Raw genomic sequence first — 24,772 nt, forward strand, 5'->3', positions numbered from 1 at the left:
TATCATTCCTAAGGAATCTACTGTGCATGCATAGGCTATGGAGGGGGTTTTTTTCAGCTGTTATTACTTGGCCAAATGAAACCCATTTTCCACCTGGATACTGAAATGTAGATCTCCTCCCTTCCAAACAGAGGCTTCCAAAGCACTGAGGCACTAAAGCAGTTTTGTAGATTGCTCAAGAATTTTTTAATAATAGAGAAAGGTGTTAGTGTTTCCGTTCACAAGAGAAAGGCTTTCTTTTTTTAAGCTCTTTTTATTTCTAATGAACAAACTGGGTTGCAGCAGGATTTAAAAGGAGAATACAAGTAATTGTTCTTGGCTAGAAATGAGGTATGGCAACTACTTCCAGAACCAGTGAAAGCTTAGGAAGTTGTGTTAAAAGCAGAACAAGCCTTTTATATTGAAAATAGTTAGGTAGAGCATTTAGTTTCTTGCTGTCTCTTTACAGTCTGTCTGTAGACAGATTATCAAAGTGCAGTGGGTTCTGTGTGATTAAAACACACCATCTGCTGAAGAGTGAGTTTAAAACTTGGTGAGGCAACATCAGGTGCTCACTAGCAGGGGTTTGGGACTACTGTGTGCAAAGAGCTGAGCTGCAGCAGAGGCTGTGGACTTATTTTTGATGGCATTGGACGAGTGCAGTCAGGAGAGTGTAAGAGTGGGAGTCTGGAGGAAGGTGAAAAGGAGGCTGCTGGTACAGCAGATTGTTGTGCCTCATCCAAGCCATGCTATAGTTGCAGGGAGGTTTCAATGAGGCCTCTACTTAGTGCAGAGGAGGCTCTTTGGAAGGGCTGGTCATTGGCAACCAGGAGGTGGTTTAGAGCAATTCACTTAATTTCTATGGGCACTGGGAAGGACTGGCTTCAGAGGGAGGTGAGGAAGAGAAAGATGTGATAAACTAATCATCCATGGACATGTGTTTGTGAAGGCTATTGCTAGTTTGCTACACTAATGGTGCTTTTTAAGAGTTTTAGCCAGTGCAAGTTGGAATTTAGTTTAACCTTAAAGCTATTGATACATCCTCCTGCCTTAGCTCAGCTTCTGATCTTGCTCTCAATATGCCCTTGGATCAAAACCGGCTGTTGTAAAGGGCAAACTCAGCTCTCTGATGACAGAACAGATCTCAGTTCTGATGTTCCTACTTCCCTACACATGAAACTCCCATGGGTGTGACTGGAACAATAGGATTATTTTCCAAATTATTTTTTATTGTAGTAACGCCCAGGACAGCCTTGTGCCAGACATGGCAGACATGGAATAAAAAGTTTTCAATTTAAATAGCAAATTAACACACAGACTTTGGGGTTTGTTTTTCAGGCTGATTAACACTTTGAATACCCAGACAGATAGGTTTTCCAAGGCTTTGTTTTCACTGAACTGGGTCTTATGTGGCTCATCCTGGGGATGTCTGAGCTGGGCTGGGTGTAATAGGCTGATTTATCTACTGCACACAACACAGCCTGGTGTTCAGATGACTTGGCACATTGGTAGAGCAGTTACTGGAGAAAAGTGCTTTGCTCTTGAGGTGCTGACATACTAGTGGGGTACAACTGTCCCCAAAAGAGTCTTCTTCCTGGAGCAGCAGCAGGAGTCTTGTCTCAGGCCTGGTGCAAATGCTGGCTCACAGGTACCTGAGCTTCAGCTGCCTCACTGAACACAAGTGGCTAAAAGGAAGAAGATAAATTGTTGGTCTCAAAGCAAAATAAGAAGATGGATTTGTCTAGACTGGCCTATTGTTTCTAATCACCTCCTCCAGCACAGGAAACATTAGAAAATTGTAGAGTTTTCTTGCACTTGAGGAAAGGCTGTTCCCTTGGTGGTTTCAGTGGGGTTGTTGTCATGTCTGGCACTTTGGCAGTCACCTGGACCAGGAGTGATGTGCAGTACAGCTGAGCCTGCAGTCCTGCTGCAGTTTCAATCTAGAAGAGGTGCCTTTGGCTCATGAGATCCTGCTCCCAAACAGTGATGGGCAGCCACACGGTAGGTCACTACTTAGAAATGTCTGCTGTGTAGTCCCTTGTACACCACAAATTCCTTTACAAGTTGCTGACCAAATCAAAGACCTAGACTGAAAAAATTGGAATGTGCCACAAGAAAAGAGAAGTGGGCAGGTAGAAGTGTTGCTAGAAGAGTTGTGGGTTCAGTTTACCTGATACAGCTGTTTGTGCAGGTATTTCCAGTTGCATCCTAAGACCTGAAGCTGATACTTTAATCTGGTTTTTGATTCCTTATGGGACTCACTGCTCTGATGGTTGAAAAACATTAGGTGAACATATCTGTATTTCCCTAAAGAGAAAGCAATGTGCTGTCTGTGAGGTCTCTTCCAATACATATTTTTTTCTTTCTAGCTATCAAAAGGATGTACCTGTCTCCAGTGGCAGCAATATCCCAACTGTTCATCTCCAGGAAAAGCCCAAAACATGTATGTTATGTGAGCAGATTAACATCATGAAATAGTAGGAAGTTTGATCCTGGCATCCTAATTTTTTATTTTTTATTTTTTTTTGATACACTCAACACTGTCCTTTTGACATTGCCTTTTGTTCTTGCTGTAGTTTGTGGTTTTTGGTGCCAGTATAATGTTAATGAAAAACACTGCTTCATTTAGGCCAAGTGCCTGTGTTCCTGTCATGCATGTGGCATTCGTTGCTGCTTGTAAGTGCTGGGAGTTTGGCACCAGAGGGCTGAATGGGAGGCACAAAGATACTCTGTTGTCTGTACAGAGCTCTATAAGCAAAAAAACAAAACAAATTTGGGAGCAGGCCCTGTCCAATCCCTGCAGATTGGCTGGTGATGCAGATACAGGCTCTGTAGGGCAAAGGGTGGGATTTTATGCTGCCTCTAGGTGTTCAATAATTCCAATAGAGAGAGGTTTTCCCTTAGCCCCTGTAACTTCAGTGGCTGTAGGAGGATAAGGTAAAGTCTTGTGCAGTTTCCCATGGATTGAAGAAAGCTCAGCTCTCGAGGTAGTGCTTTTTGGAGGGTCATCCCTGCATAAAACAAAGCAAGGAAAGCACAGTTAAATGTGCTTGGCCGCAGAGCTTGCTGAAGACTGAAGCTGTTGTGCAGACTGAACTGTGTTTTCCTCCTAAGGTAAAGATTCCTCTAGGACTAAACTCCCTCCAGCAGGCCCTGATAATCCACTTTGTGTGGGAAAACTTAAGGCTGTTATTGGCAAGTGAGTATTTGAAGTGCACTAAGCACAGAACATATTGCCCCCCTGGGGAAGGGTTATGCTATTGGGAGGTTCCTAGATAAATTGTCCCATCTTACTCTGCTAGCCAGAACTTATTTTTATGGCCACTTTGTTCAGACTCTTATTGTGGGGGTGGAGTGGTGGTGTGTGCAGAGAGATTGGAGTTCCTTCCAATCTTTGTCTGACCAACATAGTGGAGTAGGAGACCTGGAACTTGTCTTATTCTTGTTCATGCCTCTGGCTCTCTGCTGCTTCAAATGGCTGCTGCTGTCTGGCTTCAGAAACACCAGCAGCCTTCCAGTTTTATTCCTTTCCCAAGATGAATGGGCTGTTACAGAGATTTTTCTCCCTTTTTCGCAGGAGTCAAGGTAACCTGTTAGTGACTATGAAGTGCTCAGTGGGAATAAGGCATGCGTAAAACATCAACATTGACAACAAGATTACTGTGGCTTGTCATGGCTTCTGACTTGCAGACCTCTTAAAACTTTGTAATGGAGGAGCAGAACCTGCTTTGAACTTAACCCTGCCATCATAAGCTTGTGTACAGCCAGCCCCTTGCCCCTGCCAGGTGGTCTTTGATGGATTCCTTAGCAATGGTCCATCTATCTACAGGGAATCCTGAACCAATCCATCAACACTGAACATTCCAATATTGTGGAGACTGCTGGTTACAATTGAATTTTGTAGCTGGCTCTTTGCTGGACAATGAGCTGGATGACAGCCTTGATCCTAAAACCTAGTTACCTGGGGAGAGCATGAATGCAGCCAAGAACAGGGGAAACTTAAGCCCAACTTGGCTTTTATCTGAGCTTTCCAGTAACATGTGATGGGATTGTTTCCTCTTTAGCCAGGTCACAGCAGTAAAGAGCAATCTGGTCACAGCCAACTGAATTAGCTGGAAAACTTGATCCTGATGAGAGTCAAAGCACAGTCAGGGAGGTGTGTATTTGTGAATAAGAAAGGAATACTGTAGTTTTAAAGAACTGGATGGTTCAGGAAGAGATACCCCAGAGAGCCTGGCAGCCTTTGAATCTGGATTTCTTGGCATGTAAAGGGCAACTTCTGCTCCTGGCCTCAAGGGAATATATAAATAACTAACCCCTCCTAATGCTGGGTTCCAGCACACAGTGTATGGATTGCTGTTCTGGCAGAGCAAATGGGATGCTGTACTATTTACACAGAGAAAAGGGCACAATTTGCTTTCATTGAGTCAGAATGGCAACTTTTTCCCAGTGAAAGTCAGTGACCTTCTGATTTTATTGAAATTCCTCTCTAGGATTGCAGGGAAATTGATAGCTCCAGTGAAAAATGTTATGAGGAAACTTGGGGAAATCTACCTAGCTATCAAAACACTCCTACTGTTTTCTGTGCCCTAAATGTTGATCTCTGCTAAGTATAACACACAGTGTGTTATCCTTATGGAAACAAAAAGATAATTCAGTGCAGTTGTTTACATAGGACAAAGCTTTAGGGCAAATCACAAGCATCAGAAATGCCAGCCTTACTGAGAGACTTCTGTGATATTTATTGAGAGTGGGGAGGGTCAGTTTGTGCCCAAACACATGGAACAGGTGCTGATGAAACTATCCTGCATGTTAAGTGTTCTCCCACTCCCAGAGAGACTTCTCTTCCTGCTGGCTTGACCAGTTAACTGTCTGTGGGAATTCCAAACACAGAAAGCTCTCAAAATCTTGTAAATACAAGCTTAGATATAGACATAGATACAAGGTTTGACCTGAGGCCTTAGAGGAAGCTTCCAGGCTTAGAATCGTAAGTAAGAATGTGAATTTAAATAGAAAGACATCAAGTTAAGTTGTAAGAAATGTTAAGGTTTTAAAGTTAAGATATAAAAGTAATAAGAAGTTTAAGGTATAATAAGTAGTCTTGTGTGTCACTACATGATAAGAAAGTGTGGCAGAGATGTATCAAACATAATAATTAGTTACTAATGTGAAGGCAGAAACATTCTTTTGTGGCATTAGTTTATTGGCTAAATAACTTCTTTTAAAAGGCCTTGCAACCTCTGGTCTTGTGACCACTGACCAAGAATATGTGGTAAATAAGGTGAAGACGTACTTACTCCTTCATGAGGCTGTAGAAAAATAATAAATCATGATTTGAAACATCTCCCTATGGTCCCATCTCTCTCAAAATCCCAACAACTCTCTACCAAACCCACACCAAATCTCCATTTTACTCAGCTCTAGAGCAGCTTTGTGCAGAGCCCAGCTGGGAGGATTGTTTCTGCTGAAGCAGTTCTGAGCTGGTGGGAGCGTGGTGTGCTCTCAGGCCATGGATTTTGGGATCTGGAGCCGTGTCCTTCAGTCCAGTGAGAGCATCAGCCTGCAGGTCCTGCCTGGGAGGTGGTGCCTGCTGTAGGTCTGTCCCTGGCAGGGCAGGCAGCCTTGGATTTGTGTGTGGTGCTGAACTGTCACCCCTCTGAAAGAGGTGATTAGGTAAGAATGCAGCCACTTCCATTTGTGAGCTGCACAATCCCAATTCACCGGCCACTTGTTGAGTCCTGACCAGTTCAGCCTGGTGGTTCTGACACTGCTCAGTTTGTGATCCCTTCTCCAGGGAATGGAGCCAGCTAACAGCCAGGTGGCTTTTCTCTTGTGATCCACCTGGAATGCCCTCCAGGCACTCTCCAGGACGAAGAGAAGCTTGGAAAAAGCGAGCAGTTTGGACTCGGAAAGAAGCAAACGGGACGGACGGATGGACAGATGGATGGAGAGATCCCTTATGCACCCTGTGGGCTTAGGGAACACTAATCCCAGTCGCAATCCCACTGCAAATCGCAGTGGTGAGAAGGAAGGGAAGATGAAGTTTCCTGTCAGTGTCTTCCCATCCATGAAATGATTGCTCTACCTATGCTGTCCAGGAATTAAACTCTGATATGTGAGTGTGTGGCTCTTCTGGAATCTACAATATTTTAGCATGGTTATATGTTAGCTTACACTTTCCCACCCTCTGCAGTCCCTTTTCTCTCTCACAGTTGGGTGACAGACTATAAAAACATCGAGAATCTCTAGGAGTGAACTGTGAGTCCAAATAAGCTTCTGCTGAGGGGGGCAGGAGGTTCAGAAAGTCAGTAGGGTTCAGGTATGGCTTTGTCTCTGGTGTCTGCCTACAGAAGCAAACTGCACCTCCAGCTTCCTGTGTCAGCCTGGAGACCTGCCCTGTGAGATCCTCTCAGGCTTCCATCCCCAGGATGAGGATGTGATCAGGATCCCCATGTGCTCTGGAAGGTGAGGATTTCTTGTGTCCTCCAGTGTCCAGGTGCCTGAAGCCATCACTGCTTTTGCTGAGTTAGCAGAGACAGGAACCTCTCAGCATCTGCTGAGGGAGGGGTTGGGGCTGTTTAAGCTCCAAGGAGGAGTTTGCAGAGCATCTCCAAATGGAAGCAAACTATTGATTTTGTTGTTCCACTTAGCCTGAAGGGTCCACAGGAACATCCTGAACCTACACAGTGAATGTGATCAGATATCTGCTGGCATCAACACCCCTATTCCATCTGGAAAAACACGCTGTCAGCTGTGATCAAGACATGAGATCTCAGTCTGTAGCCCCAGAAGGAAACTGTCTAAATCAGCAGCTTGTGGGCCATGATCTGCAGATCCTCTGTGGTCTGTGAAAGTCTTCCAAGAATTAAATAGGATGTGAGAGGAGGGGGTGCTTCTTTGGAAACAGCTGGAGGAAATGGACCAAGTGAAACTCTTCTCTCTGAGCAAGGACTGGTTCCATGGGATGCTGCAGAACATCATGCTAAATATGTTGGTGATGAGCATGCATGAGATCCTAATGGAGCTGCTGTTTGGATCATTTTGTTTGCTTGGTTGGAATATTCTTTTGGAATAAGCAGCAATATATTCTCTGCCATCCTGGATGCATGCCAGTAAAAGTCCTAAACCTTCCTTCCTAGCATCTGTATATAATATAAAGGGTCATTTATAATCTCTGTAAGCCATGATGGGGCCTTTCATCACGTTGTCTGAAGCCTGCTTGCATTCTGGAGGCTGTTCTTGCTGACTTTTAGCTTGCAAAGAGAAGTCTTGGGATGATTTTGTGTGTCTTTCTTCTGTAATCACTGTGCTATTTTATTTGCAGTGAGTTCCAAGCTGTATGTCCTAATACATCCTTGACCAGCTGTGTTCCTGTTTTTGGCTCACCTGCCTGTGTGCCACAGTAAAAAACTCTGAAAGTTGTATTTGTAGGAAAATTATGCTGTTTATGGGAAGCCAAGAGTGTGATGTACCTTTCACTCTGAGCTGTGGGTACCTTTGTAACCCAACTCTCCTGTTTCTCACATTTTCAGCCTTTAGCTCCTGTTGTTTCTTCTGGTCCTGCTCCCTAAACTTTGTGTGGAAGTTGTGTTGAGCCCGCTAAAAGATCTGATGTCATCATGTGATCTGAAGCTTCATTAACTTTATCTTTTTTCCCCCTCCCCTTGTTTTATCCATTGTTTTGATGCTGCAGATGTCAGTAGAGACATTTGGGTACTGATCCCTTTTCATACACCACAGATCCCTGACAAATCTGAGCTAAGTGGTTCTGTAAGACCTCCCTGCCCACCTGGGGTCACCTCAGGTGTGCCCACAGTCCACACTCCCTGATGAGGAATCCCAGGGGGGTTTGTGGTGAGCAGTGTCTCAGGGCAAGCTGCATGGCTGAGCCTTGTCACTGCTGCTGGGCTGGTGGCACTGGGCACAGAGCCACCTCTCCCTGGGTGTCCCAGTGTTCCCGGCCGGCTGTAGCCGAAGGGTCAGCGAGCAGCCCGCTGGCCCCATGTGGTCCTGGCATGTGTGCCTCCTATTCATGGAAATGGGAGCTAGCCAGAGAGCAGGGATTCCTGTGGAGATGGGAGGGGAATGCAGAAAGGGGAAAAAAGCAACAAATGCTATAAATGTCATGTTCTGGGGAAATCAAACTGACATAGAGGAGGTGGTTTAGGGAAGGAGAAGGGGATGTGCAGGTGCATTTCCACTTTGATTTTTGATGAGCAAGGTTGGGGAGTCACTGTGATGCTTGAAGGGATCAGCTCTATTGAGGGTTCTTGCTTTAAGATAGATGAGGAGCCAGGACTCTGGCTCTGGTTCAGCAGGGAATGCTTACACAAGCACTGGGCGTGTTGTGGAGCACAAGCTGGTGTCTCCACGTCCCACAGTGACCCCAGTTCTGATCCCCAGTCAGTAGGAAAGCAACTCTTAAACCTGTTAACTACACTGATGTGCTACAAAAGCATCACAAAACATTCCACACCAAAATACTCACAAAAACATGAACCAGTATTTGGCAAAGATGAGCAATGCTTGCAAGGGAGAAATGAAAGAATTCCTTTTTTGTACCCCTCAAGCATGTCACTGGAACCTAAAACTTTTGTTTTCAGAGAAGGTCCCTGAAGGCTCTCTAGGTCCTGTTTCCCTGTGCTGACACTGCAGTTCCTCCTGTCTCATATGCCTTGCAGTGAGGGGTCTGTCTCTCTCCAGACCGTGAGATACTCGTCCCTCCCTCCCCTGCACTTTCCCTTGCTCGTTTTTAGGCAGTAACCCCAGCAGGACAACAACAGGACTTGTTCAGCACCCAGCTTGTTTGAGCCCTGCTGACAGAGAACTTCACCACACCAAAAAGCAGAATTTTCCAACTCTGCTGTCATTCAGAATGGTGGGAGGCTGGGGAAGGATACCATGACAAGCAGGATGGAATTAAGACCAGTACAATGGGAGCTGACTATCAGGAGATTTGGAACACTTCTTTTTTTTCTCAAGTCCTATTGTTTCTGATAAGTCACAGAACTAAATTATGCACTGTAAAACTCTGGCCTCTGACAACCAAGCAAGAGGCATTACTGGATCTGTGGTTCAGGTTGGCAGGAGCTGGGAATCTTTCTGTAGCTATTGGAAGGAGAGGGTGGGGTGAGAAGTGAAGACTGCAAGTTAGCCTGGCTATGGCTGGCAGAAGAAACCACCCCACCCCCAGATTCTTGGTCTGTTTTTCCTGCAGTCTGGTGTGTGTTGGTTCACTGGTTGTCTCAGGGGAGCTCCCTAATGTGTCCTTTCTCTCTGCAGGCACTGGTGTCACTACACAGTCACAAGGACAGTCTCCTGCCAGGTGCAGAACGGGTCAGAGACGGTCATCCAGAGAGTTTATCAGAGCTGCCGGTGGCCAGGACCTTGTGCCAACTTAGTGAGGTAAAAATCTTCATGTCTCATGTTGCCCAAATCTTCCTGCCCTTCCCCTTTGGTTGGCTGGTGAGTGCTGCAGAGAGGGCTGAGATCAGAGGCTCAGGTGGGATGTCCTGCTTTGGGGTGCTGTGACCGAAGAAGGGCGCTGGTGATAACTGCAGGGTAATCACAGGTGAAGGTAAGTGTAGCATTGTTTCCAATTTTAGGAGCTCTCTAAACACAGGGTCTAATTTAGAAAGGAGACATTGTTCATTCTGTGCAAGGTGGAGGTTCCCACAAATCGAGCACACCGAGGGATAAAGTATTACATCTTTTATACAGGACAGTTTACATGAACCCACCTGTTTAATATACATTCTCCATCTACCTAATGCCTGTTAATTTGAGTGATATAATCTTACACAAGATGCTTAAAATAAAAGGTTCTTCTTTTATTAAGCAGCTTCTACTGTACAACATGACAAGATCATTTATATTTACAGAAGGGAACAGACAGTTCAATTTAATCACATCAGTTTTAGGACAAGTTATGTGAAACAGGTCAGCTCAGGCTGTAGTGCCAGTTTGTGCTTCTCCACACAGGAGGCTGCTGCTGGTCAGGCATGAGAGGAGATAAATGTTCAGTGTGACTGGACAAGGTGAGCAGGGGTGCTGCATTAATGGATCTGTGTGTCCTGTTGGTATCAAGTCCTCATACTCAGGGCTGTAGTGGTGATATTGATCACATACACTGGAAAGCTGTAATCAAATCCCTTTTAGGCAATGAGGGACAAAGGTAATGTGCCCTGTAACTTTCAGGTGGAATTTCTTTAGACTTCCTGGATTTCAGTACCCTTTAAAGACACAAATGTCCTCTCCTCAGACAAAAAACAGAGCTTAAAAACAGCTACTTGTCAAAAATGTGCCCTGAGCCTGCTTTGCCTTTTGATCATTTATAGTCTTGGAAGCTACATGTAAGAAGGAAAAAAAAAGTGTTAAATAGCTGTCCCCAGCTACCACCTTTCAGTAAAATGTCTTTGTTGCGCCTTGCCTTCTCTGAAAAGCATTCTCAGAGCAGGATTGTGCTGCCCACCCATCTGGGAATTTGGGCAAAAAAGCCATTGTGCTCTAAATTTGCACCTAGCTTCTAAAACAATTTCCTAAGTAGACAAGCCATAACTTAGCTCACAGAGCTCAGTCATTTTATTGCTGTTGTTACCAATTCACCCCCAGGGCACTGGTTGAGGTCCTCCTGTAGTTGGTAACCTGGCCAGAAGGTGACTGCAAGCTGAGATCCACCTCCCTGTTCTTGTGACACTTCATCTAGAATTCACATCAATGGGCTGTTCCCACTGTTGGTTCTCCAGTTTCCTCTTGGCCAGTGGTCAGTCTCGGGTTTTTCACTTGTAATATATCTGCTTTGGTGTCTCTTTGGTCTTTATGCAAGGCTGTGGTTGAAACACTTCATATTTCACACTGTCATGGCCAAACTTCTGTTGAAGCTTTTTAATTTCCCAGGCTTTTTAGGCACATAATTGTCATTAGAAACTTGTGAGCTTTCACCTTGTCTCCTAAACTTGCCAAAAATCTTACTTATTTTTGTTGTTAACACAACTGGAATTTCATAAGAACCAAACACTTGATCATGTTATTAGGAAAAATTCTTTTTGTGGGCCCCTGCAGTTGATTGATGCCATTGATTCTTACATTAACCCAGAGACTTTAGGAATAGTGTGTGCTGTTGTGACATTGTTCATGGAACATTTTCAGTTTCAAATGTAGTTTGGTTTGTTTGCCTGATGAGTCCAATTGTTTGGAGACAATGCAGAACAGCAGCAGACATCTCAATTTTTCTTTCTGTGTGAAAATATCATGGAAAGAAGCTGGGGTTATTAAATATTCAAGATCTCAGCTGGTGAAAGCAGCTCAGCTAACAGGAGCTGCATTTTTGGAAGATGATCACCATGGAGAAACCTTCCAGAAGAGATGGGAGGACATCAATGCTCTGTTCCCTTTGAGTTGGGAGGAAATGCAGGACGAGAGGATGGAACCCTTCCAGGGAAATACCTGTAATGTGTGTCCTCTAGCCACACATTGTATGACATTCTTGCATAAAGTAGAGAAAGACCCTGCACCTCTCTCTCCTGAGGACCTCTCAGAAAGTTGCTGACAAAATGCTGGAACTCATCCTCTTAGCATCAGGGGTTAAACAGGTCCTTGATAATTTCCCCTACTGCCACTGTCTGAAAGGGAGAGCCCAAAGAAAGAATAACAACAAACGTGGATCCTCCGAGATCCTGAGGGCTGAATGGGCTGTTGGATAAGTTATCCTCAGCCAAAGACATCTTTTCAAGTGGTTGTTTTCAGCAATCAATCTGACATTGATAAGAGAATGAAAAACAGCTGCTGAAAATGATGGATCTTGTCACATGTGACTGCTGTAGACAAGGTTCTGTACCCCGAGCCAGGCTGTGGTTGAGGTGTTGTTTTCTGAGCACACAGCAGCCTAGCACTATTTTGTTGCCAGCCCATAGGGATGGCTTGAAGTAGCTTTCTTTTTTTTGGAGTCAAGCTGAAGTTCTAAAACCACTTTTTAAAAAAAAATACTTTTTCCTCCTCTCTCACCAAAATGAGTATTGTCTTTTTAGGAAACACCAACCTCTCTTCTTATTCAGGAAAATCCCATCTCCTATTTTCAGATGAAAACTCCTTGTGTATAAAGGATAGAAATAAGAAAAGCAGTTCCCAAAGTCACAAGGCAGTGTAATGCCTTTTCTGTTAAGGAACTGGCATTGAAGGGGCTTGTAAACGTTTATCAGCCACCAAGCTATACAACTTCCTTTGACAGGTCTCTGAAAATCCCTGCAGAAAATGAACAGAGGACAAAACTCAGCTTGGATGCCCTACTTGTTTCTGTTTGCTCCTTACCCTGTCTGTACCAGCCTCTCTTTTTGGGATTTCTGGAAGTCTAACTTCAGGCAAGGTCAGGCTTGTTCCAGGTCTGGTAGTGGCTAAAAATGTTCTTGCTCTCTATATCCCTGTGGTTGTATAGGTCATATAAATATATATGCTTTTCTTTTGCCAAAAAAGTAAATTTCAAGTGTCTTTTGGCCTTCTCCTATTCTTCTCTAGGGAGATATGTGGTGCCTGAGCTTGAATTGAAGTGCACAGAGTGTTCTGTATGACTGTAAGCAGTGTAAAATGTCAGTAAGCCATTGGCACCATTTTGGCTTTGTAGTGTTTCTCCCAGCTGTGATTTGAAACAAACTGTTTTCATCTCCTTGTTTACAGGGAGTCAGCCATATCTGGGAGAGCTTTCATTCTGCCAGCACCCTTTATCAGGCTGCTCACTAGCAAAAGGGATGTCAGCCAAGGAAAAAGGCATCTCTCAGACTCGTGGTGACAGCTGAGAGGGGCTCTCTGCTACAGAGACTCCACTTACGAGCAGACATCAGTGGGGCCAGACAAGGATTTAATCCCTTTCCTGTTTCCCATTCACTCGTGTTGGGTTTCTTTCCCTTACTGCACAAACTGCAGCTCAGGGTCAGGCCTTTGTCAGAGGAGGATCTGAGCGATCCCAGCCTTCTCCCTGGCTGTGAGATGTCCTTGCTGTCCATCCACTTGCTCCTGGGAAGCTGCAGAAGAGTTGCTTTAGCAGGAGTGTCATCATCTTGGCTGGGCTGGGATGAGCTGCTCTGTTCTTGCCCTCCACCCCAGGTTCTTTATTTAGCTTGGGTGCTGAGTTGCTCTGGAGCAGTCTTGGCTGGAGGATTTCCCTCAGCAGATCTGTTCTTCAACCCTCTCCATTTGTGCAGCAAAGGCTTTGGCTCCTGTGTGCCACAGGCTGTGCCTTTTCCAGGTCACGCTCCAGGGTGCACAGGCAGCTCTCCTGCAGCCTGGCAGAAGCTTCTGGGCTGCTTCAAGCACATGTGCTATTTGTCTGTCTGAAGGAAGGGACAAAGTCCCTACCTGGGGGTTTCAATGGCAGCCTAGTCTCTGGTTCTCTACTGCCTGGATGGTTGTAGCTGGGAGTTACAGCTCCCAGTAAAACCAGGCATCTAAATTGTAACCCTTCTCAGCAAGCCTTTTGCTGCAGCAGCTGCAGGGTGATGCCCAGTCCTGCCCAGTTTGGGACACTGCACTCCTCAAGGCTCACTGAGAAGGGTGGTCTTGAAAGCCAGGCAAGGATTTGAGACCTACATTTAGTCAGAAGACAAACACTTTCTGCTTCAAACTGTTGTTGCTCTGAAAATCCCCATCTCTGGAAATGCTCTTCATTTGTAGTGGGATATTCCAGCTCCTCTCCTACTTGTCCCATCCTTGAAAATGAATGTTCCCAGCATGGCTCTGTGAGTTTTTATCCTGGTTTTTATACTGCTATGCTTTGCTGTACCCTGTGGCCACAGAGCTGTCTCACTTTAGCTTTTGAGTCTCCTGTCTCTACAGCATTTTCTGCCTTTAGACACTTTTCCAGGAAACTCACAGTTGGCTTGTACAGGGATGGGTTCACCTGGTCTCTTACTTTGATAAGAGTCACTGGAACTCCAAACATTAAGTTATTAATCTGTTGGCTTTAAACTTCACTCAGAGCTGGGAGAGATGGAAGGAAGAGTGTTCTTGCAACACAGCAAATCTGGGCTGTGATGCCCTTTCCAGCTGCCTGTCACTGCCTGCTTTTTTATTTCAGTATTGTAGCTGGTTTGGCTTATCACAAATGCTCTGTGCATTTAATGTAAGCAGGCTACACATCTTGCATGGATCATTGTTTGGTGTTTTTGAATGCTGGGTTTTCTTTTTTTTTTTTGTTCTTGATTTAAATTGAACACATTACTGCTCCCGGAGGGATTTTACAAGCTAGTTTGTGGAATAACAAAGAAGGAATTCTGCAGGCTCATCCAATTTGGTCTTCTGTGCTTTTGAAAACTCTGTTGCTACAGGGTCAGTAGGAGAAGTTGGGGATCTGTCACCCAGGAGATTGGCCTGTAGATGATGTTTCCCCTCAGTTTCAGAACTAGTAATGCCACAGGGAAATCCTTCTCTCTTTCTTGCTTTCCAGTCAATTGAATAATAAATCCCAGAGCTTATTCCAGTGTATTAGGATTGCTATTTGAAGTCCTGTTACACATAAACTCTTTTATGTATTTAATTCCCTTACGACTCTACATCTTGGAGAGAAATGTGCTTGGAAAAAGGCATCTGCTCTCCAAAGCACACATGGGATAGAAATGCAGGATGAAGTGCTCCTAGAACAGGACAGACAGAGGCTCTGGCTGTGCAGGATTAGAGCTGTAGCACAAAGGGGCATTCTCAGCTTTGAACAATGGCTGTGTGGTGCTGGCTGGGCACAGGTGGAGGGTCACCTGTCTCAGGGGTTGTGCTTAGGCTGCTGATTGAGGCCTTTTGATCTTGCCCAGACATTCTCTGAGCACTCCTTCTCCCTGCTGCAGTGCATCTGACATCTGATTGTTAATAGGAACTGATGATTGCTCTGTGGTGGCATAGAAACATCTGTCTCTGTGTCCTTGGCTTTTTTTCTTGAGACTCAGAGACTGTCAGGTATTGCTGTGGACAGCAGGGCATGGCAGGTAGGTAAGTTTGTTTCCTGGCTTTAGTCTTTTGCTAAGTTGTTTGAACCAAACATATTCAGAGCTAAACAGAACGTTCCTCCTCCCTGTTGGCACAGACAGAAGACACAATGAGCTCCAACACTCCTGTAGCTGCAGGTTGGTTGTTTGTTTTTTTAATCTGGTGCCTGCAGGAGCATATTTGAAACTTCTCTGGTTAGGTTTTATCCTGGGGAACTACTGGATTTGTGGTAGGGAAACTGGAAGAGCTGGGGATGCAGGAAAAAAGAGCACAGGTCTGATTCACAGTGATGGTCTCTGCTGTGCCCGTGAGTGTAAATGTGATGGCAAAGGTGCTTTTGAGGTGAAGTTGTCTTGTCTGTGTCACACAGAGGAGCTGCCTGGTGTAATCAGTGTCTGGTAGGCTTTGAGAGGATGGTTTTGATGGTCTCTGTGGGTGTGGTGCTGTTGGGAACCAAATGTATATTTGATAGCTTCTCTGAGCTCTTGAACTCCCTTCTTTCCAAGTGCTTTGAGATATTGTTACTTAACCTGATGGATTTGAAATCTGATTTCAGAACACTCTGATTTTCTGTGGGGAGTTGCAGGGTTTTGGCATGTCTGTAAATCAGGGCATTGGTACCAAGAGTCAGAGGAACTACAAGTTTTGTTCTGAATGCCTTTTGGTGCATTTGTTGTAATGGGGATGAGGATCCCTGGAAGACAATATAGCAGTTATGTGTCTGGGTTGGACCCACTGGGTTGATACCTGACTTCACTGCCATAAGAAAAGTAGGCAAAACAGAGCTTGGATTCCTTGGTTTCGGGATTCTTTGCCAGTCAAAAAGGCAAGTTCATTCATCTTGTGATCCTGAAACCCATCAGTAAGTGATGGTGAAACTTTCAACCTGGGGCTTGAATAAAAATGAATAGAGGCCTCTGAGGGTCATGGAGGTCTCCTTGGGCATAAACTGCAATGGCTAAATGAATCAGAGTAACAAAACCTTCTCTTGTGATGTGGAAACGAGTTTCACGCCTTCCTTCTCATGTGGTCTTTGTGCACAAACAGCTTTGTTTGTGAGTGTCAAAGGGCAGGGGAAATCCAGAAAGGGTGAAGGTATTTCCTGTGTGTGACAGGCTGTCCTGCTTGGGTCATGGCAGAGATCACGCCTGTCTCTTTTGACCTGATTTTTTAGGCTTTGATCCAGGAATGTGACGCTCTTCCCCTTTCTTGTGTCATGTCTGCCTGTTGTGTTCAGTGACACTTCCTTGAAAGCAAGGGGGACATGTCCTGAGGAGTGAGACTTGTGGCTGCCATCCCTTGGTGTGTCCTGACCTCTCCAGTACTTACAGCTTTGTACCCCAAATCAATTCATCAATCAGGTCATGCTCCTTCCCCGAATTACCACGTCCTTGGCAGCCACTTACTGCCACAAGCAAAAGATGCTATTTCCCAAATGATAATTATATATGGACAAGCTCACGTAGCTCATCCTACAGGGATCAAGCAGCTCCTGTGTATTGGCTCTGCTCTAGGAACAGCAGTGGCTGCTGGTTGAACTTTCTGGGCTCTTCCCTAGGAGTTTCCCTACTCCCTGGGATATTTTTGTGAAGCCTCAGCAAAATCCCTGGAAATGACTCCTGAGTCTTGCAGTGGAGTGGCAGATCCTGGTAGTTTGCTTCTTCATGAAGTGCTTGGAAGGCAGCTGTATGTGCTGAGCACATCCTTTGGCTACCTGAAGAGCAGAGCAGTGTAAGGTTGTGGCTCCTCCAAACCTCTTCCCTCTGCTTTGGCAGATTTCTGTGCCAGTGTTTGTGGCTTGAGAGACATCCAAGGGACAAGCTTCCCTATTTTTCTACCAATCCTTTTTTCTGCCTCTTGTATTTTCCACACATTTTCATTCAAGGGCTTCTGATCTTTATCAGTATCTTCCTTCCCTCTCCTTTTTATATATTTTTTTTCAACTCCTTCAGTTGCAACGCTACAACTGTCAGATGGTGGTGATGCTTTGCTAAAGGTGCTTTCTTTGCTCTCCTCCTGGAATAGCAGTCAGAAATCTGCACAATGTGATGCCGTAGGTCACAGCAGACCTTGGTGCCATGTCACAAAATCGAGGACAAGTGATGTTATGAAGAACAGAGCAACTTCAGAACAAACTGGATTTGCAAACTGGGCCCACTTCAGATGCCTGAGTGCACAATGCTGAACAGAGCTGCACATCTCAGGACTCTTCCAGGGAATTCAGGGTGGGTGGTAGACTGTGACAGCTGAGCTCCACTCTTGTCATGCCCTGAGAAGTCCTCCCTCATTTGAGGATTAAACTAGAGCTACTTCCCCGACACAGAACTGCTGCCAAAATTCCAGTCTGGCTCAAGGCACTCTCCACACTTCATAATGAAGTTTGAAAGAGTTTTAACATCTTGGTGTTGGCAGAAACATAGTTTTAAAATCACGGTGTGGTTGGAGACACGCTGGCTCTGGACACTGGTAACAAGACTGGAGACTTTCATCTGAAGGTCAGATCCAGCTGTGGTGTTAGTGACAAAGTCATGAACTTCTGACTGATGGTTTGGGGCTAACGTGTGGAAACGTGTCTGGAGTCCAACGCCAGGACTGGGAGTTAGGAGACCTGGGTTCAATTCCAGAGCTATTCTGAGAGACCCTCAGCAAGACATTTAAAGTCTTTGTGCCTTAGGTCTCTTTGTGAAAAAGCGTTAAAGGTTTACCTACATCAGTGAGCCCAAGTCCTCAAACTCACACATGACTGTGGACTCCTGAACACCACTGCATGCAGAAGAGCAAAGAAATAGGTGGGATGAGCTGGCTCTGTCCAGCCCATACCAGACAAGTGCCTGGGTCACAGCTGTGGGTATTAGCAGTGACTGGTGTCCTTTTTGGGAGCTCCAAGGGTGAGGACATCATGTTCTCAGGAGACAGTGCTGCTCTCCCATCTCTGGGTGAGGCTGTTGCCAGAGCAGGCAGCCCCTGCTCAGGAAGAAGCTTGTGCAGCCTCCACTCTCTAGTGGCTATAGGAGAACTTATTTTCTGTGTTTGGCAGCTGGCACAAATCATCAGCAGCTTCCTGAGAAATTAGCTTCCCAAAGACTCTGCTAACCACGACTGAGCTGCTCCTTTCCAAGACACACATGGGCAGCCTCTCCTGGCAAGCCTTTGTTACTGCTCTTTGGAGTAGCTACCAGTCACTGCATTGCTGTCCTGGTGGACACCTGCCTCCTCTTGGAGCAGTTCTGGATGATATTCATGCAATCTCCAGCTCTGTTTTTCTCCTGTGCCCAGCTGAGCCCGGGGCAATGCTCTGTCTCCTGCTGGCTCTCAGCAGGAGGAGCCTTTTCCCCAGGGACAGGGTGCTCAGGGCTTGTGTCTGCCTGGCTTGGACAGACAAGCATAAGCTGCAGCCTGCAATACTGTAATCCCAAAGCTTCAGACTTTCCCTGTGTGCCAAATTCTTTTGGCTGTTAAATAAGGGTAGGAATTTCGAGGGGAGCTTGTAGAGTACAACTTCTGTGTTTGCTTTTAGCTTCATGAATAGCAGCAGTGACTTGTTTGGCTGTATACTGGGAAAACTCTGAGTTGCCAGCTTTGACGAGCTGCTGTTTTAAAGGAAAAGTTGTCACTTATGCAACTGTCTGTTTTGTGTTGACTTCAGAATCACTGGTGCCTTGCACAGCCCTGCTGTGTCTGCAGGGCAGTTCCCAGAGGGGCATGGCAGTGCTCATGCTGTAATTGGGACCCTGGGGATGCTGTGCTGCTCACAGAGCTCACAAACCTGTCCTGCAGAACCTTGGCTGTGCTTCTGCAGAAGAGTGTGACCTTATTTCAGGTGGGGGCGAATTGAGGCACAGGGCAGATAGCTGGGAAGAAGGCTCCATGAAGGTCACTGATGTAGCTGTCATGTTGATGGTACATCCCAGGTCTGAGTGGTGGGGAAAGGGAAGGCACCTGGAAGATGAGAAACTATTACTGCTGAGTGAGGAAAGGCTATTGCCAGCCTCTGTTCAATGTCCCAGAAGTCCACATGAAGGGAGAGGGTGGGAAACAAGTCATCTCCTACTTGCAGAACTTTGTAGTGGTGAGATCTCCACAAAGCTGCTGGGGGTACCTGTGGGAGGAGAGGTGTGGGGAAGAGCCAGTGGAGCATGAGGGCTTAAGGAGGAAAATAAAAGCTGTTGAATCAGATCCATGCTATAATAAATCCTTGCTGATATTTTGTGTGACTCCTTTTTATGTAGCTGGGTCACTGTATTCTGCTGACTCCTTGTTTGTGTTAGTTACAGGACTCTCATCAGGCCCACATACAAAATGTCCTACAGAACTGTGACCACGCTGGAGTGGAGGTGCTGTCCTGGCTTCACGGGGAGCAACTGTGAGGAGGGTGAGTTATCCAGTAATCCTTCTGTCCTTATGGAGCAGCAAGGATGGACTGGCTGCCTTGGGCTGGGGTTTGTTTCTTAATATGCTCTACATCTCTTAAACACAGGAACAAATCACCTGTTCCCATCACTCCCTACTGTTAGCTGAATGTCACACACGAGCTCTGAAAGGTGGTCTGCAAACAGGCCTGAACAGGGAGGGGGAAAGAAATAAAGAAAAGGGAATCAGGGATGACCTGTTTAGAGATGTGCTCATGCTTAGCACCCCTGTTGTATTCAGAAAATGTGCTTTCTCCTTTTCATGTGTTATCTTCTCCCTGCCCCTGTTATCACCATCAGTTGTTGTGTCCATTAAAAGCTGGCTCCTGGATGGCTGCTTCTGAATGTTTTATGCCTGTAAGGTCTGGACATAAATAATGTGTGCTCCCAGAGAACTTTCAATCAATACCTTTGGTTCCCCTTTCTATCTGCTCCTTGACTTACTGGTGCAACATTCATATTGCACAGTGCATGTGAAAACACAGCTCTCTCTGCACAGAGGAAAACACAGAGCTCTTTCCAGAGCAGGAGGGAAAAGTATTTTCCTTTTTTTATCACAATAGGGCATGTTTTACATTTTCCTTCCTAACATTTTCTACTTCTGGAGGTTTGAAACAAGTCCTGCTTCTCCAACAAGTTTCAGGTTTAGGCATTAAGGTATCTGCTGAACCTGACTTGAGAGATTATGAATAGGAGAAACTAAGCCTGGAGTTTTCTGTTCATTTGCATCAGGTCAACACAGCCTGTCTCTGGCTGCTGAAGGGTCATTGTGGGGTGTCCAACATCTCTGAGTCTGCTGTTTGTACTCGTTTACTTTGTGTTATGATATCTTAACACCAATCACACAATTCAGGCAAATAAATCTCTGACTAGGAACTTGTCTTGTTACAGTCCCAAAGAGTGATGGCTGCAGACAGCAGCTGGTTCCAGGCTGCTGAGCAAACAGAAGCTCCACAGAAGCCTGACAAAGTGGCAAAGCTACCCAAAGTTGCAGTCTGCAGGAGACAGCTTTACATTTTAACATAAGGCTAAAAGAAGGGAGCCTGAGAGAGAAGCTGCTGTGTGCAGCTTGAGTATTTAGCTGTCCCTGCAGGGAAAGGGGAGCTGAGGATGGTGGCAGAGCTGTCACTTCCAGTGTAGCTGGGTGAGGATGCACCTGGTGGCCTGAGGAGCCCCTCAGGTGTGCCCTGTGTGCAGCCTGTTCAAGCCTGCAGGTTTGGGCAGGTGTGAGTTATTACAGCTTCCTGGTGCTGCTGGTGCAAAGGAGAGTTTCCAGCTCCCTCCTGCAGTGCCAGATCTGTCTCAGCAGAGTTCAGTGGAAATAAAAGACCAACATAAGCTTGTTTGAGAAAGCCGGCAGTGATCTCGCAGGAGCAGGTCTGTGGAACGAGGTGACAATTTTATACAGTTACTTTTCAAGGTGGAACTGTTCTTTTGGGCTTGGATATGGTCAATGGAGTGTGAGAAGAAAGCCAGTAGTAAGCCCTTACTTTCATGTGTGAGATTCCTTTTACCTTTTTTTCCCCTCTCCTTAAAACATCTGGTGCTACTGACAGTCCCATATCCTTGAATGAGAGGGAAATAAAAAAAGACCCCTTTCTGGGGCAGCAGGGTTCTGCCACTTAGCTTTTAGTGTAAATACTGGTGCTAGTGTTCTAAATGGCCCTTGAAGTTGTCAATTTTAAAATGGAAATGTTTACTTACTCATTATGTTGATTCCTAATGTTAGTGTCACTTGGAAATGAAAGTAAAAAAGGCTAAAAAGAGGCTGTTTTAGGGATTTTGGCAACCTGATATCAGGTCTTTTGTACTCTTTCCTTTCTGTGCTCTCCCCTACTGCAAATTTGGTTCCTCTGTGAGGGTGGGATGCTTATCTGTGTGAGTTCTTCCTGGAAACAGCAGACAAAAGGAAACAGAAAACTAAAGTGAAGCAAAACAAAAACAGTGCAGTGATGAAGCCACAGTGAATGAGCAGGGCAGAACCTCAAAATGTTTTCATCTTTCTTTGGTAGTTAGACTTCTCTTCAGTATTTCATTTCACTTGTGTGCAGCTGGTGCTTTAGAAGTTGATGTGAGGTAGGTATGACTGGAGGCAGCCTGGACCTGCACTATTTTAACTTGTTTTCTTGCTGTGTTGCAAATCCTCCCATTCTCTGGCAGCCACTGTTGCCAAAGGAATGGCAGCTGCAGTGGCTTTGAGCTCCCACTGCAACATCTCCTGGTTCCAGAGGGAAACACTTCCTTTCCAATGGCTCTTGGAACATGGTTGTGTTTCCCTCAGCAGGATGGATTAAGCCAGCAGATAATGGATTGATTAAGCACACAGAAGAGTTCTGGGAGTTGTGTGTGCATGGGCATGGCTGATGGTGGTCTTTGCATCCTGATGATATAAATCTGTCTATAAAATCTATTGATTCCTTCTTTAACCCCCAGTGAGCAGAGTTAATACTTGGTCCTTTTTTGTGCTGTTCTGGAGCAGTGTCTTTGGGGGAAACCACTGTAGCATATCTGAAGGATAGATTATTTTTACTAGCTGTCCTTACATCAAGCCTTCCTTGCCCTTTTAAAGAGAGAAGACAGGACAGAGAGAGGGTGAGCCAAGGAAAGAAATCAAAGAATTTGAAGCTATTTAGAGGCTGCAGCTATTTCTGATATCATAACTTGTGATCTCCCAAATGGCAGGTCGGCTTTTCTTTAGCAAAAGCAGCAGTTCAGTGTGGATGTCTAGCCCCAAAGGCTGACAGATTCCTGATGACACTGCCTTGCTGTAACACCTTCAGTGGGAAAGCTCCCCTCTGCTAGAGCAAGCTGTTAAATGCAATTCAATCACTGGTGTCTCCATCCTCAGCTGTTAAGTTTAGCTTGAGCAGTAACCACTTAATTGTCACCAGCTGACAGGTACCTACATCAACACTGAAAGCTGCATTTTTAGATTTAAATTATCCTGGGAATCTAACTCCTGCATTGAAGCTGATAAAGAGCAGCATTGTCTGGAGGGGTGGATGGAGATTCTGATCTCAGTGGGCCATTAATTTACTGTGGTAAATGAACCTGGTTCCAAACTGTTTCCTTTTTCAAGCTGACATTGCCTGGGGCTTTCTCCCCTTCCTTTCCTTGCCTTCTACTCAGTCCAAGGCACATCAGTATTTGAAAGATCTCCAGTTCCTTTACTGGTTTTGACCTGCTCATTGAGTGGATAGTCAAAAATCACAGTTGTACCAGGCCTTCCCAAAGGGTTTCTTGCAACTTCCTTGGATGGAGAAAAAGATTTGATGCAAACCAGTCTGGTGAATATAACTGTCACTAGATACTAACTTTTATTTTCCAGTTTCAGGGGGCTTTTGTTTTGCTTAAAGTGGAGCCCAAGCCTAGGACAGGAAATGAATGCACTGAGCCACCCAGTCTGCTGACTGCTGATATAAAGAACATATGGATGAGGGCAGTGCAGGGGTGAAGTGGTTTAGCCGTTGCAATCATGCATCAAGCTGATTGATTTGAATCCAAGATGATGCTGACATTTCAACTCAGCCTTTTTTTTTTTTCTGTATGGCTGAAAGTTCAAAGGCAAGTGCAACCTCTTGGGAAAGGAAAAGTGTCCCCAGCAAGTTCAGGGGCTCAGTGCTGCCCTGGAGCTCTCCAGCCAGGCAAGGTCTTATTTTACTTTACAAATATAAAGTAAAATTCCCTTCCTTGTTTGTTTGTACTTCCTTTTAAGTTTGTTTGTACTTCCTTTTAAAACTCTCTTCCTTGTTTGTTTGTACTGCTTGAGTTTGGGACAGTAGCCAGTATCCTATTTACCCCAGAAGCAGATTGATGGTAGACAGCTTAGCTGTTTGGGCAAGAAACAGCTCCCAGAGTAACCTCAGCACCTCTAAAGTGATACTATTGTGATTCCAAGCTTATTATTTTTTCCTTTGCTAAGAATGCAAGTAAGATAGGAAATTTTAGCAGCCTTGTTCAAGTAATGGCTTAATTGGTGAATTTCCTTTTTTTTATGTCTCCCCCTCCTCATTTCAGTTCTTGGAATATTATGATCTACTTCTAATAACTATTGTTTGCATCCTTCTTGTCATCCTGGTATTTTTCAAACCTCTTAGATTCCCATGTGTTTACAGTCTTCAAAGCAGCATAAGAAAATGAGGTCTTTCCTCTTGGTATGGTAGAGTGCAAAAACCCTTTTCATTTTTACTGCTGGTTTACAAAATTTCTTGGTCCCAGGGGCAGAGATGTAGAACAACACTGCCAGGAAAGTCTTAAATAAGCAAATGTAATTACAAGACAGTATTTGATGAGACTGTGAGAAAGGACATCAAAACAAGAGACCTGAAAGTCTGAAAGCCCATTGAAGTGCTCTGAAGGGAAGGGAATTCAAAGTGGTCATTCAAAGTGGAATTTATGGTCAAAGTGGAATTCAAAGACCTCATTTCTACAAGCTTTCCCCATGAACTATTAAAACACAGAACTGTCCATGATGTGAAAATGCAACACAGAGATTATGAAGTAACATTTCCTGTAGTATCACAGGAGTTCTCTCCAGGAGTTGAGCCTGGTGTGTTCTCCTTTTCTCAAGTCCCTCAGTTCCTTCCTCAGCAGAGCTTTTTGTTGCCACTGAGCTTCTTCATCTCCTCTTAAAAACTGAGAAATTGGAAGAGAAAACAGTGGGAGTCAGAGCTATTGCAGTGCCTGTTCCTGCTGAATCCTGGTTCAGTGATGTTTGCAGCTGAATCCAACTCCTGCCATAAAACAAAAGCTTCCCTGAGAACAGTGAAATTCTCCCCAAGGTGGTTTTTTCAGTGCCCTCTGACTGGCTGGGCAGTTCTGTGCTGCAAACATGGCAGACTGAGGTTCCTTCCCTTCGAGCTTGGCTCTAACAGGGCTGTAGTTCTCTATTAGAGACTAATTTAGTAATTCCTTTAGGAAAATGTGGCTTAGCTCTCATTTGACACCATTGAAACCAAGTACAACGTTTGATTCCACACAGCAAATTTTTCTGAAAATTTCTTCCCATGCCAAAATTTGTTTGTTAGATATAGTAAGTGAATTATGTGAATATATGTTATGGACTATTTAGTGCAATGTGAATTTACTAAGTTTTCCAGTTAGTAAGTAGGCAGCAAAATGTAGTAACTGTCTGTAAATCTACCTTCAAAAATATTTTATGAAAAAATATCAAAACATGTGAATCACCTGTGATGGAATTGCTGATACATGGAAGTGGCTTCCTGAGTACTGATGTTTGTGATGTAGGTGGCAGGTGCTGGACAATACCTACCCCAGTATTTTCTTCCATAGCATGTTCCACCTTCTGCTTGTGCTTCTGGTGGCCTCTTCAATATAAGAAGTTGCCCAAACTACCCTATGATGTGCCACCCACTTGCTGTCTGCTCCCATCACTATGCTGACCACTCCTTCAGGCATAA

At 45.0% G+C, this 24,772-nt stretch overlaps 1 protein-coding gene across 10 annotated transcripts in view; it reads left to right on the forward strand.

Annotated features, from left to right (window-relative positions):
* The window catches only part of COL26A1 (collagen type XXVI alpha 1 chain), a 168,943-nt gene that overhangs the window by 27,928 nt on the left and 116,243 nt on the right, over positions 1 to 24,772 (forward strand). For 8 of the 10 annotated variants that reach the window (XM_033518891.1, XM_033518889.1, XM_033518890.1 and 5 more), the window contains 2 exons: positions 9,262 to 9,384; positions 19,212 to 19,315. In XM_033518891.1, the coding sequence (XP_033374782.1) occupies positions 19,243 to 19,315 (73 nt within the window). In that variant the 5' untranslated portion in view covers positions 9,262 to 9,384; positions 19,212 to 19,242. The remainder of the gene's footprint in view (positions 1 to 9,261; positions 9,385 to 19,211; positions 19,316 to 24,772) is intronic. The other 2 variants (XM_033518884.1, XM_033518888.1) reach the window with 1 other exon arrangement.

This window comes from Parus major, chromosome 19 (genome assembly GCF_001522545.3).
Source record: "Parus major isolate Abel chromosome 19, Parus_major1.1, whole genome shotgun sequence".
In the NCBI taxonomy this organism is placed as follows: domain Eukaryota; kingdom Metazoa; phylum Chordata; class Aves; order Passeriformes; family Paridae; genus Parus; species Parus major.